The sequence below is a fragment of the Microcaecilia unicolor genome, chromosome 3, assembly GCF_901765095.1.
Source record: "Microcaecilia unicolor chromosome 3, aMicUni1.1, whole genome shotgun sequence".
In the NCBI taxonomy this organism is placed as follows: domain Eukaryota; kingdom Metazoa; phylum Chordata; class Amphibia; order Gymnophiona; family Siphonopidae; genus Microcaecilia; species Microcaecilia unicolor.
Genome location: NC_044033.1, coordinates 122,296,134 through 122,310,253, shown reverse-complemented (window position 1 = coordinate 122,310,253; position 14,120 = coordinate 122,296,134). Strand labels below are relative to the sequence as shown.

General features: G+C 41.6%; 1 protein-coding gene across 2 annotated transcripts in view; it reads right to left on the bottom strand.

Annotated features, from left to right (window-relative positions):
- The window catches only part of LOC115465679 (serine palmitoyltransferase 3-like), a 247,587-nt gene that overhangs the window by 113,056 nt on the left and 120,411 nt on the right, over positions 1-14,120 (bottom strand). For both annotated transcript variants that reach the window (XM_030196336.1, XM_030196337.1), the window contains exon 5: positions 5,742-5,866. In XM_030196336.1, coding sequence (XP_030052196.1) covers positions 5,742-5,866 — 125 coding nt within the window. The remainder of the gene's footprint in view (positions 1-5,741; positions 5,867-14,120) is intronic.

Sequence of the window (14,120 nt, the reverse complement as noted above, 5' to 3'; positions counted from 1 at the left end):
GATTAATGAAACAAAGCCAACATGGATTTAGTGAAGGGAAATCTTGACTCGCCAATCTATTACATTTCTTTGAAAGGGTGAAGAAACATGTGGATAAAGGTGAGCCAGTCAATATTGTGTATCTGGATTTTCAAAAGACGTTTGAAAAAGTACCTCATGAAAGACTCCAGAGGAAATTGGAGAGTTATGGGATAGGAGGTAGTGTCATATTATGGATTAAAAACTGGTTAAAACATAGTAAACAGAGAATAGGGTTAAATGGTCAGTATTCTCAATGGAGACGGGTAGATAGTGGGGTTCCCCAGGGGTCTTTGCTGAGACTGCTGCTTTTTAACATATAAATGATCTAGAGATGGGAATAACTAGTGAGGTAATTAAATTTGCTGATGACACAAAGTTATTCAAAGTTGTTAAATCGCAAGAGGAATGTGAAAAATTACAAGAGAACCTTAGAGACTGGGAGACTGGGCATCTAAATGGCAGACAACGTTTAATGTGAGCAAATGCAAAGTGATGCACGTGGGGAAGAGGAACCCAAATTATAGCTACGTCATGCAAGGTTCCACATTAGGAGTCACCGACCAGGATAGGGATCTAGGAATCATTGATGATACGTTGAAACTCTCTGCTCAGTGAGCGGCAGCGGCTAAGAAAGCAAATAGAATGTTAGGTATTATTAGGAAAGGAATGAAACACAGAAATGAGGCCGTTATAATGCCTTTGTATAGGTCCATGGTGCGACCGCACCTTGAATATTGTGCTCAATTCTGGTCACTGCATCTCAAAAAAGACACAGTGGAATTAGAAAATGCACAGAGAAGGGCGACTAAAATGATAAAGGGGATGGGATGACTTCCCTATGAGGAAAGGCTAAAGCAGCTAAGGCTTTTCAGCTTGCAGAAAAGACAGCTGAGGGGAGATATGATAGAGGTCTATAAAATAATGAGTGGAAGACTAGGGGGCACACAATGAAGCTACAGAGAGTAGTAAATTTAAAACAAATCGGAGAAACATTTTCTTCACTCAATGTGTAATTAAACGCTGGAATTCATTGACAGAGAATGTAGTAAAAGCAGTTAGCTTGGCAGAGTTTAAAAAAAGGTTTGGATGGCTTCCTAAAGGAAAATTCCATAGACCATTATTAAAATGGACTTGGGTAAAATCCACTGCTTATTTCTAGGATAAGCAGCATAAAATGTATTGTACTTTATTGGGATCTTGCCAGGTAGATGTGACCTGGATTGGCCACTGTTGGAAACAGGATGCTGGGCTTGATGGACCTTCGGTTTGTCCTAGTATGGCAATACTTATGTACTTATAAATATACCGCTAAACAAACACTGTCCACAAAGACAACAGCACATACAAGGATGCAGAGGAAATACACCCTTGTCACATGTCTTTGCTCCTCTGAATCCCATTAAAACTTGAGGGTTGACTGTACTCAAGTATCGGATTTAGCCAATTATCTCTTTCACATAAAAACAACTGACTCATTATTTATGTATCAAAGTTGCCCCATATAGGAGGATTTATTGATTAAAAACAGGGAATATCTTCAAACAGTATTATCTAAAACAAGTGATGGGTTGACTCCCTTGGTAGGGCCATTTGGACCACTCAGATGGTACTGGTTCCTATGATCATTTATTTGTTTCAGATGATCCTTTTATTTTTTTGTTCCCTCTTTTGATAAGCAATTTTTTGGTTGTTGGGCAAGACACTCAGATTTGCCCTTAAGAAGCAGTAATTGTTCAAACTGTTGGGAGGCATAAACTTTCCATACCTTCGGAAATATGTTTCTTTATCATTGCAACAATGGAGTTCCTGGATTCAATATTCTGCTGGAGCAGATGTCTTAACTGGCTGCTTTTGGAATGACATCTACTGTAGCCAATCCCACCTCAACATACATTGGGCATGGCATCCTCTTCGTGAATAAATAGCTGTGCCTCTATAGAGACCACTTTGACAGCGTTTCAGTGCTTAAACAAGGATAACCAGTGGTCTTTATGCTCTCCTGTCTGGAATTCTGTTTTTATACAAGTTGAGAAGCAGCCTGTCTTATGGAAACTGTAGCAAGATTGTGGAACATGAATGACTGCTCAGGTATATGAAAGTAGGCTCTTCATACCCTTTCAGGAACTACAGCAAAATTATAATTTGCAAATTACACAATATTTTCACTGTTTGCAGTTACAGCACGCTCTGAGACAGTCTCCTCCTTTTATCGGATATAGAACCAACTTGGCCTTTGCTTCAGATTTTGGGCTCTTTACCACATTCGGGATCCAGTTTTTATAAAGTGCTTTGTACATGGATGTCATTAGTTGCTGACTCCGCTGAGAGATGTCGGGAGAGTGAATTTTGTACTATACTGGATGTACAACAATGGAGAAAGATTTGGTATGCAACATGAGCTATCTTTATCTGCCTCACTCCGATATGTTGGTTTTATGCTACTTCATAAAATATACTGGACACCTAATAAACTGGCAAAGCCAAGTCCTGATATCAGTAATAGATGTTGGGTCATGTAAGAATGCTGTTTGAACCTATGAGCACATGTTTTACTCCTACCCTCACATGCAATCTTTTTGGTCCGTGGTCTGGAATAAGATTTCCTGTTACATATTCCCCCACAGGAGGCTCTTGATCCCCACAGGAGACCTTTGAATAAACTTGACAGGCTGAAGATAGGACCCAACGTGGTGAACTGGATTAGGAACTGGTTGAGGGACAGACGCCAGAGGGTAGTGGTTAATGGAATTCTCTCGGATGAGGAAAAGGTGAGTAGTGGAGTGCCTCAGGGATCGGTGTTGAGACCGATTCTGTTCAATATATTTGTGAGTGACATTGCCGAAGGGTTAGAAAGTAAAGTTTGCCTTTTTGCGGGTGATACTAAGATTTGTAACAGAGTGGACATACCGGAGGGAGTGGAAAACATGAAAAAAGATCTGCAGAAGCTAGAAGAATGGTCTGGCAATTAAAATTCAATGCAAAGAAATGCAAAGTGATGCACTTAGGGAGTAGAAATCCACGGGAGACATGTGTTAGGCGGTGAGTCTCTCATATGTACAGACGAGGCGAGGGATCTTGGGGTGATAGTATCTGAGGATCTGAAGGCAACGAAACAGTGTGACAAGGCGGTGGCAGTAGCCAGAAGGTTGCTAGGCTGTATAGAGAGAGGTGTGACCAGCAGAAGAAAGGAGGTGTTGATGCCCCTGTACAAGTCGTTGGTGAGGCCCCACCTGGAGTATTGTGTTCAGTTTTGGAGGCCGTATCTTGCTAAGGATGTAAAAAGAATTGAAGCGGTGCAAAGAAAAGCTACAAAAATAGAATGGGATTTGCGTTACAAGACATATGAGGAGAGACTTGCTGACTTGAACATGTATACCCTGGAGGAAAGGAGAAAAAGACGTTCAAATATTTGGAAGGTATTAATCCGCAAACGAACCTTTTCCGGAGATGGGAAGGCAGTAGAACTAGAGGACATGAAATGAGGTTGAAGGGGGGCAGTCTCAAGAAAAATGTCAGTAAGTATTTTGTCATGGAGAGAGTGGTGGATACTTGGAATGCCCTCCCGCGGGAGGTGGTGGAGATGAAAACGGTAACAGAATTAAAAAATGCATGGGATAAACAAAGGAATTCTGTTCAGAAGGAATGGATCCTCAGAAGCTTAGCGGAGATTGGGTGGCAGCACCGGTGGTGGGAGGGGGGGCTAGCACTGGGCAGACTTCTACAGTCTGTGCCCTGAAAATGGCAGATACAAATCAAGGTCAGGAATACACATAAAGTAGAACATATGAGTTTATCTTGTTGGGCACACTGGATAGACCGTATAGATCTTTCTCTGCCATCATCTACTATGTTACCATATCTCAGTGTCTCTCACTTATCGGATTGTGATTTGGAAATCCTTGGGGCTGGAAAGTTCACTACCGACAGGTCAGGGTCAACTTTTTGATTTTTTTGTCGGTTGTGACTGTTAAGCTGATTTTGACCAACCGGAAACATACTTCCTTATTGTCAGATGATCAGTGGTGGAACACTGTGTTTATATCATAAGTACAAGACAGGCAGAGGATAACAAAATCTCAAGTAAGCACAAGTGCCACAAATGGGAATTATTACATAACTATGTCTGGGATGTAGCATCCTATTTCTAGGATGTGACAATGCGTGGCAGTTGTCTATTCTTGTTTGTTTTAGTTATTGTCCTTTATTTAAGAAACTATTCAATAAAAAATATTTGAACTCAAAAAATGGCATAGTGCATTTCTATGGGAGATTCTGTTCTAACATCTGTAGCTTAGAAATTTTGATGCACAAACAGAGCACTCATAGAATTGCACTGTCTCTCTGCTTGTCTCAGGCACACCCAGTTACATGTATGCACTCAAGCACACGCATACAAACGAAACACACTCATGCACAGACACACACATAGATAGAATGGAAACAATTTATAAGGCACGTGCCACAAGCTGTCCTTACTACACATCCTTCAATGTGCCACATTACCGCTGGCTATTAATGGTTCAGATGTGCATTTCATTTTCTTCATTGTAATTTGTATTGTGATTTCTATGAATGGTGGTATCTACTGACTGACCTTTGCTACTGGTTGCTATGTGACCTGCCATCTAGTGGTGGAGAAGCATCACAATACCTGCTGCCTAGCACAGTGGCACCCTTTGTTTACAACTGTAAAATGCTTTCTTTTAAAACTGCTGACACTGGCATCTAAAGGTTAAAATATATTACCACACTATTTCATATTATTCTTTCCAAACATACAGAATTATTTGGGTACTGCTTTATTCAAACCATCCTAATCCTCTCCCCTTCCAAGGTCAGAAACAAGATATTTATTTATTTGCTACATTTGTATCCCACATTTTCCCACCTCTTTGCAAGCTCAATGTGGCTTACAATATGCCGTAATGGTGATCACCATTTCCGGAATGAGAATTACAGAATGCTGTTGTATTTCAAGAACAGAAAATATAATACAACTTAGAGAAAATAGATATACAATTCATATATGTGCCTTTAGATTGTAAGCTCTTCTGAGCAGGGACCGTCCTTAGTTATTAATTTGTACAGCGCTGCGTAACCCTAGTAGCGCTCTAGAAATGTTAAGTAGTAGTAGTATCAGTTATTTAAGAACAAGGGTAGTGTGTAACGTTCAATAATGACAGTGTGATAAAGAAACCAATAAAAAGAGTTCAATGTTAACTTGTTCTAGTAAGAGTTTTGATGTCAGTTCATTTAAGTCCTTATGATAAGTATCCTTAAACAGGTTAGTCTTTAGTAGTTTCCGGAAGGCTGCCAAATCGTGCGTTGTTTTTATGGCCCTTGGTAATGTATTCCATAGTTGCGTGCAGATGTAGATATTGAAACACAGATATATTAAAACATATACACACATGGGATTGAAAAGAATTCAATGAGCCATTCTCCACATGGTTCCCCAATTGTTCAAATTTTGCCCCTAACTACAATAGTTTTTTCTAACTGGTCAGTCTTTTGTACTAAACAGGAAAAAAGCTTGCATATTAATTTAACACATCTCAATTTATTTGCACAGAAGTAATGATGCACAGTTATATAACATTATAGCATCCACCTTTGCATTATTAATGTAGCATATTACCACTTTTACTAAATCTTAAATATTCTGGCTTTGGCCCCCCTACTCAGTCTATATGTAGTGTTTAAAAAAAACTGATACTCACCTTACCAACCAGAGCAGGAATATTCATAGAATTAGTAGCAAAGCCCATCCCAAACACCATGGCAGCTTCCACATTCAGGAAATAGGCCACCAGTTCCTCCAGTTCTTCATGCTTATCTAAGTTACCTATATAACAAGGAAATTATATAATAAAACTCAGATCTGCACTTATTGTTTTAAAATACATATATACTGCCACTGCCTTTCACTCATTTTTTTCATTTACTGCTAATTGGACAGACTGTTCCAGATTCATTTGCTTTGCCCAATACCAGCAGGCTCCTAGTTCTACAACTATAAGTCTGGTGGAGGGGAAGCACAGGTAAATGCACAGCAAACCCAATCTACATGTATTGAGGACGCAATCAAGACAGTTTCCTTTCAGAGCCTATGTACAAGAACTTGGAGGACTACCTCCCTAAACAGCTCTTGAGCAACAGTAATTCCCTGTAGCCATGAAGATTAGGCTGCTTGATCTCTCCCAACATCAGAGGATAAGTGCTGCCTCTTCAGCACCACACATATCAGAAGCGGTACCCTCTTTGGGTCCATGAGCTGGCCTCCAAACTTACATTCTCCTGTATATGAAATACTACAGTGTTGTCAGCATTTTGATGGAAAAAAAAAATCACATCTATGCCATTTGCTAGGATGGCTAGTAACAGAATGTCCATTCCATTAAAGAAATGAGGGATTTTTTTCCCAGTAGTAAAAGAAAAATAAACCACCTCTGCTGAAAGCTTCATTCCATCAGTGCTCTTCTGTATCTGCAGAGTAATATAAGCTTATCCAAGATGATCATAGCACAGTCAATTGGGAACTAATAAAGGAAAACTGCATGAGCAAAAATTCAAGATAGCTGAATTATCCATCCAGGTGGAATATTCTCTCCTGGTGAACAAGTTTTAGGCCTATTCATATTGCGCCAGCAATCGCTAGATAAAAATTTACAAGACAGATTTTTCCTGCTTAAACTTTGTCTAAATATTCAGCTGATACAAATGTGGTTGATTATTCAGATGCTCAGATTTGTCTCCGTTTCAGCAGACCAAATAATCTGTACAAACTTAGCTGAATACATAGGTGTCACTACGGGGTGACATATGCAGTGGAAGGTAGAGATGAAGGAGTACAGCAATAGATGCAGGGACAAATAGAAAAGACAGAGTAAATGAATATTGGAGGATGTAGGTGGACAAATGATGGGGAAGAGAATAGAGGAAGGCAATTGATGTTGGGGGAAAAGGAATAAAGAGCCTATGAAGAGGGTGAGATACAAAGGAAGGAAGCCAGTGTTTGAAGTAGATAAGAGAAAGTGGAAATGGAGAAGTAAGGGAAATGGCCGAGCCCTAGCTGCTGGTTTCAGATTTGACCAAAACCAAGGGTCAAATTTCAGCCACAGATTGAGAAGTGGAGAGGAGACGAGTGACAGAAAAAACAGGGGTTGGTGAGGGGATGAGAAGTAGACGTAGATGAGGCTGAGTAGGCTATAGAAACATACATAGAAAAATGTAGGCTTTTATATGCCTATCCATGCCATCTACTCTCCCTATCACTCCCTTAGAGTTCCTATGTACTTGTCCCAAGTTCTCTTGAATTCAGATACTGCTTTCGTCTCCACTACTTCCACTTGGAGATGATCCACAAATTCACCACCCTTTTCATGTAGTAGTATTTTCTCAGGTTACTTCCGAGCCTATCCCTATTCACCTTCATCCTATGCCCCCTTCATAGAAACATACGAGTACACAGGATGAAAATGAAGAACTAGAAGGTGGTTAAAAGACAGGAATCAGAGACAGGTGGAAATGGAAGGACTACAGAATTAAGTATATGGAGGGAAAGGAGAAAAAAAAATCTAGCTAAAAGCAGGGGCATAGCCAGACTTCTGTGGGAGGGGGGTCCAGAGCTCGAGGGGAGGGGCACATTTTAGCCCCCCCCCCTCCGCCGCCCCCCTCCCGCTGCCATTGTCGCCCCCCCCCCCGTTTCTGCCGACCCCCCTCCCGCCACGAAACCGTCTACCTTCCGTTTTGCTGGCGGGGGACCCCACTCCCCGCCAGCCGACATCCTCTCCGACCGTTCTTCCTTGCATGCTGCTGACGTCCTGCACGTTGAACTGTTCTCTGAGTCTGACGTCCTGCCTGCACGTACAACGTGCAGGACGTCAGCAGCATGCAAGGAAGAAGACTTTTCTCTGCAGCAGAACGGTCGGAGAGGACGTCGGCTGGCGGGGAGTGGGGTCCCACGCCAGCAAAACGGAAGGTAGGCGGGGGCGGGTTCACCGGGAGGGGGTCCCGACTGAAATCTACGGGGGCCTAGGCCCCCTCAGGCCCCACGTAGCTACACCACTGGCTAAAAGATAAAAAGCTAAATAAAAGAAGTGGCAAGAAAAAGAAGGATCTTTAAAGAGGGTGGAAACGAGACAAAGATGGTAAAAAAGAAATAAAAGCCTGGAAAGAGATAAGAGACAGAACTGGCTTGCAACTAGGGAAAGGAATTGGAGTTGGTGAAGAGAAGAAATGTAGATGAGAGCTGAGAGGGTAAAGTACAGAAAATGGAAATGAAGACTAGGATAGGGAGTAAGTTAAACAGAGAGGTATAGGACAGAGAAAGGAGGGCAATGGGAGCTCTGAAGAGATGAGATGGAAAACTAGAAGATGAGTGAAAGGTGAAAATGTGGAGAAGGTGGTAAAAAACACGAAAATGAGGAGTAAAATAGATATGACTGAATAGAAAGGCAGAGAAGAGAAAAATTGAGAAAAAAAGATGAAAAGGAAAAATCAATGTCATGTAGAGGAGGAATGGAAGACAACAGAAGGAGAGAGAAGAAATGAAAAGGAAACTCTGAAAAAGAATCTAGAAGACTGACAAGAAAAAAGGAGAACAGAAATAAGATGACTAGACAACAAAGATAGAAAAGAAAAACATTTTCCATGTTCAGGGACTGGGGTGCACACACCTACTTTTTGTATGTTTGCTAAGTACAGGATGAAATGCATTTCAGTTTTTCTTTTTCCAGTACTGCACTTCTCAGACTAGTTTTTACTACTACTACTTATCATTTCTATAGTACTACTAGACGTACGCAGCGCTGTACACTTGAACATGAAGAGACAGTCCCTGCTCGACAGAGCTTACAATCTAATTAGGACAAACAGGACAAATAAGAGATAAGGGAATTACTAAGATGGGGATGATAAAATAAGGGTACTGAACAAGTGTCTAAGGGTTAGGAGTTAAAAGCAGCATCAAAAAGGTGGGCTTTTAGCCTAGATTAAAAGACAGCCAGAGATGGAGCTTGACATACCGGCTCAGGAAGTCTATTCCAGGCATATGGTGCGGCAAGATAAAAGGAACGGAGTCTGGAGTTAGCGGTGGAGGAGAAGGGTGCAGATAAGAGAGATTTACCCAGTGAACACAGTTCCCGGGAAGGAGTGCAGGGAGAGATGAGAGTAGAGAGGAGCTGCAGAGTGAATGCACTTATAAGTCAATAAGAGGAGTTTGAACTGTATGCAGAAATGGATAGGGAGCCAGTGAAGTGACTTGAGGAGAGGGCTAATATGAGCATAGCGACACTGGCCAAATTTTGAACAGATTGAAGAGGAGAGAGAGATGACTAAGTGGGAGACCTGTGAGAAGCAAGTGTGGATAAGGGTTCTGGTAGAGTGCTCAGAAAGGAAAGGGCGAATTTTGGTGATATTATACAGAAAGAAATGACAGGTTTTAGCAGTCTGCTGAATATGTGCAGAGAAGGAGAGAGGAGTTGAAGATGACCCCAAGGTTACGAGCTGATGAGACAGGGATGATGAATGTTATCCACAGAAACAGAGAATGGAGGAAGATGAGAGGTTGGTTTAGGGGGAAAGATAAGAAGCTCAGTCTTAGTCATGTTAAGTTTCAGATGGTGGTGAGACGTCCAGGCAGCAGTGTCAGACAGGCAGGCTGATACTTTGGCCTGGATTCCTGCTGAGATTTCTGGTGTGGAGGTAGATCTGGGAGTCATCAGCGTAAAGATGATGGGAGGAGATCAGAGTACCAAGGGAAGAAGTATAGATGGAGAAAAGAAGAGGTCCCAGGACAGATCCCTGAGGTACACCAACTGTCAATGGGATACAACTGGAGGAGGATCCACCACAGTACACACAAAAAGTACGATGGGAGAGATAAGAAGAAAACCAGGAAAGAACAGAGCCCTGAAATCCAAGTAAGGACAGCGTATCAAAGGAGTTTCTATTTCAGTTTTTGCCTGCATGTTTCTGTTTCTAATTTGTGATCTCTTATTCTATACTAGATGAAGTACATAAGTACATAAGTAATGCCATACTGGGAAAAGACCAAGGGTCCATCAAGCCCAGCATCCTGTCCACGACAGCGGCCAATCCAGGCCAAGGGCACCTGGCAAGCTTCCCAAACGTACAAACATTCTATACATGTTATTCCTGGAATTTTGGAGTTTTCCAAGTCCGTTTACTAGCGGTTTATGGACTTGTCCTTTAGGAAACCGTCCAACCCCTTTTTAAACTCTGCTAAGCTAACCGCCTTCACCACTTTCTCCGGCAACGAATTCCAGAGTTTAATTACACGTTGGGTGAAGAAAAATTTTCTCCGATTTGTTTTAAATTTACTACACTGTAGTTTCATCGCATGCCCCCTAGTCCTAGTATTTTTGGAAAGCGTGAACAGACGCTTCACATCCACCTGTTCCACTCCACTCATTATTTTATATACCTCTATCATGTCTCCCCTCAGCCGTCTCTTCTCCAAGTTGTATAGCCCTAGCCTCCTTAGTCTTTCTTCATAGGGAAGTCGTCCCATCCCCGCTATCATTTTAGTCGCCCTTCGCTGCACCTTTTCCAATTCTACTATATCTTTCTTGAGATGCGGCGACCAGAATTGAACACAATACTCAAGGTGCGGTCGCACCATGGAGCGATACAACGGCATTATAACATCCTCACACCTGTTTTCCATACCTTTCCTGATAATACCCAACATTCTATTCGCTTTCTTAGCCGCAGCAGCACACTGAGCAGAAGGTTTCAGTGTGTTATCGACGACGACACCCAGATCCCTTTCTTGGTCCGTAACTCCTAACGTGGAACCTTGCATGACGTAGCTATAATTCGGGTTCTTTTTTCCCACATGCATCACCTTGCACTTGCTCACATTAAACATCATCTGCCATTTAGCCGCCCAGTCTCCCAGTCTCGTAAGGTCCTCTTGTAATTTTTCACAATCCTGTCGCGATTTAACGACTTTGAATAACTTTGTGTCATCAGCAAATTTAATTACCTCGCTAGTTACTCCCATCTCTAAATCATTTATAAATATGTTAAAAAGCAGTGGTCCTAGCACAGACCCCTGAGGAACCCCACTAACTACCCTTCTCCATTGTGAATACTGCCCATTTAACCCCACTCTCTGTTTCTTATCCTTCAACCAGTTTTTAATCCACAATAGGACATTTCCTCCTATCCCATGACCCTCCAATTTCCTCTGTAGCCTTTCATGAGGTACCTTGTCAAACGCCTTTTGAAAATCCAGATACACAATATCAACCGACTCCCCTTTGTCCACATGTTTGTTCACTCCTTCAAAGAATTGAAGTAAATTGGTCAGGCAAGATTTCCCCACACAAAAGCCATGCTGACTTGGTCTCAGTAATCCATGTCCTCGGATGTGCTCTGTAATTTTGTTTTTGATAATAGCCTCTACCATTTTCCCCGGCACCGACGTCAGACTCACCGGTCTATAATTTCCCGGATCTCCCCTGGAGCCTTTTTAAAAAATGGGCGTTACATTGGCCACCCTCCAATCTTCCGGTACCACGCTCGATTTTAAGGATAAGTTGCATATCACTAGCAGTAGCTCCGCAAGCTCGTTTTTCAGTGCTATCAGTCGAAGCGGCTGCATCATTGAAAGCCCTGCCCGTCTCTAGCCTTCCCTTCGAGTTCAGTCCCTCAGAGTCCCGCCCTTGCAGAAAGAGGAAATGACATCAGAAGGCGGGACTCTGAGGGAACGAACTTGAAGGGATGGCTGGAGATGGGCAGGGCTTTCAATAATGCAGCCGCTTCGACGGAGGTAATCAGGGGAGCGAGGAGAATCGCTAGGTGGCTGAGGGGGGGCAGGGGAGAGAGGAGAATCGCTGGGTGGCTTGGGAGAGGCCTGTGAAGTGATGCATGTGCAGAACAGCTGCACTGTTCTGCGCATGCACGGCACGTCAGTCACAGCTTATTTATATAGTAGGATTTTTTATACTGAATTATGACCTAGTCTCATTATTGGGGAATATGGGGTGGACAACAGAACTAGGAGCAATGGGTCTGTACTGAGATTCTGTCCCATCCTCTATGGCAGTGGTTCTCAACCCAATTCTTGAAGCACATCCAGCTAGTCAGGTTTTCAGAATATCCTCAATGAATATGTATTAACAACCTTATAATACTGGGCTATACCCTACTTGCTAACTGAACCAACAATACTACCAGTATAAATCTCTCTGCCAGTTAATTCATTTTTAGAAAATACCTTTATTATTTATTTGCTTACAAAACCTAATACCTTAACATATCATTCCTTCATACACACTCACTTACACATGTACTCTCATACACATTTCACAATAAAACCTTAATGGAGCAAACCCACTAATACATGTTATATCCTAACTGTTCAAAATGCCCAGTAACCTCAGCAGGATATTTGTTCAAAAAGTTCCTCTGATGCTAGTACTGCACTGCCCCCACGGGGTGTGCCTGTTGCTTTAATCTTCCATACTGGTCACAGCACTGCACTGCAAGTTCAAAACGTTCATCTAATTTTAGTGCAGCACTACCCCCTAGGGTGTGCTTGTTGCTTTAAACTCCCATCATAGTCACAGCACTACACAAAATCCAATCCTTTTCATATGTGCTGGGTCCCAGGAATTCCAAACGAAAATGCAAACATTTGCTTAGAGTTCTCCATTCCTGTGGTCAATCCACTTCCACTCATGCGATGTGCTTGAAACTCTTACAGTCATCCGATATACCCCAGACTCTACACAGCCTGTGTTTCGCTACATCCGCGTCATCAGGAGTCGGGTCCTACACAAACAAACATATGCAAAAGTGCTCACAAATCTATCCTAAACCCCTCTCAATAACTTATACTAATACTTTAACATTTTACTCACTGTGTACTAATACAATGAATATGTATGAGATTGATTTGCATAACAAGGAGCCATGCATACAAATCTCTCATGTATATTCATTGTGGTGAACATCCTGAAAAGCAGACTGGGTTGAGAACCACCACTAGTCTACAGACTTCACTCCCATATGGAAGAATTCATTGAATGGTGCCATCAAATAATTCTTGTTCTCTGGGTGACTGAAACTGAATAAAGGGGTTTCTAAGGCCTTTGGGACTTACAGTATCGTTTATAGCTAAAGAGGGGGAGGGGAGGAGTGTGACGTGCAGAAATGTTACTTTGATTTACCTCCCCCAATACATGGGTTGCCTCCCCTGTGGCCCCCAAATATTTTGTCGACGCCACTGGTTAGATGAGGCTATCCAGCTAATTTTCAGAGCCTTTCCTCATCATGCCTCTAACTATATCACTTTTTATTGTAAGGATATCTTTGTCCACACAGCAAATGGGCTGTATTTTAATTTATGTAGGTAAAGGGTGATTTCACCTGTACAAACTATCCGAATATCTATTCCATTGTGATAGAATTTATCCCAAATGTTTTTCATCATTTTCACAAACTCCCTCATTTCCTAAAAGAATTAACTACTGATAGTACTAAAAGACAATGAATGAATTACTGTACCTATGAGCATTCTTGTTCTAGGTAAGCTGGCTCACAATCCATTTGAGTCTAAAACTTACAAAGACAATTTGCTAAGCAATCTAGTTATATTAAAATGAATTCACACACCAATACTTTCCTATCTGATGTTTACCTCCTCTTGTCGGTCTAAAAGCATGAGCAGGTTTCTACAACACATATATGTTTAGTTGGACTGAGAGGAAACATTCTTAAATGTATCTTTAGATAAGAAAGAACAACATGCATAATTGTGCGTATGTTTGTTATTTTACCTTCCTTGTCACATACACAAAAGTGTTTAACATTAGCATAACATATCCACATTAAAAGTGTCCATGTAATTTGCTACAACATAGGCTTTTTAGAAAAATGCTTCCTTTAACGCTGGCAGTTTTCACTTGTATGGACTTTCAGAAGTTTTGAATCTATATGATAAATTTTCCTTTAATTAGGATATCCTTAAAAAAAAAAAAAAAAACCTAACCACCTTTCCACCAATCACATGTAAAGTGGATAACAGTAAGATTTTACTGAAGCAGGATCCTCAGCACAAGAACATA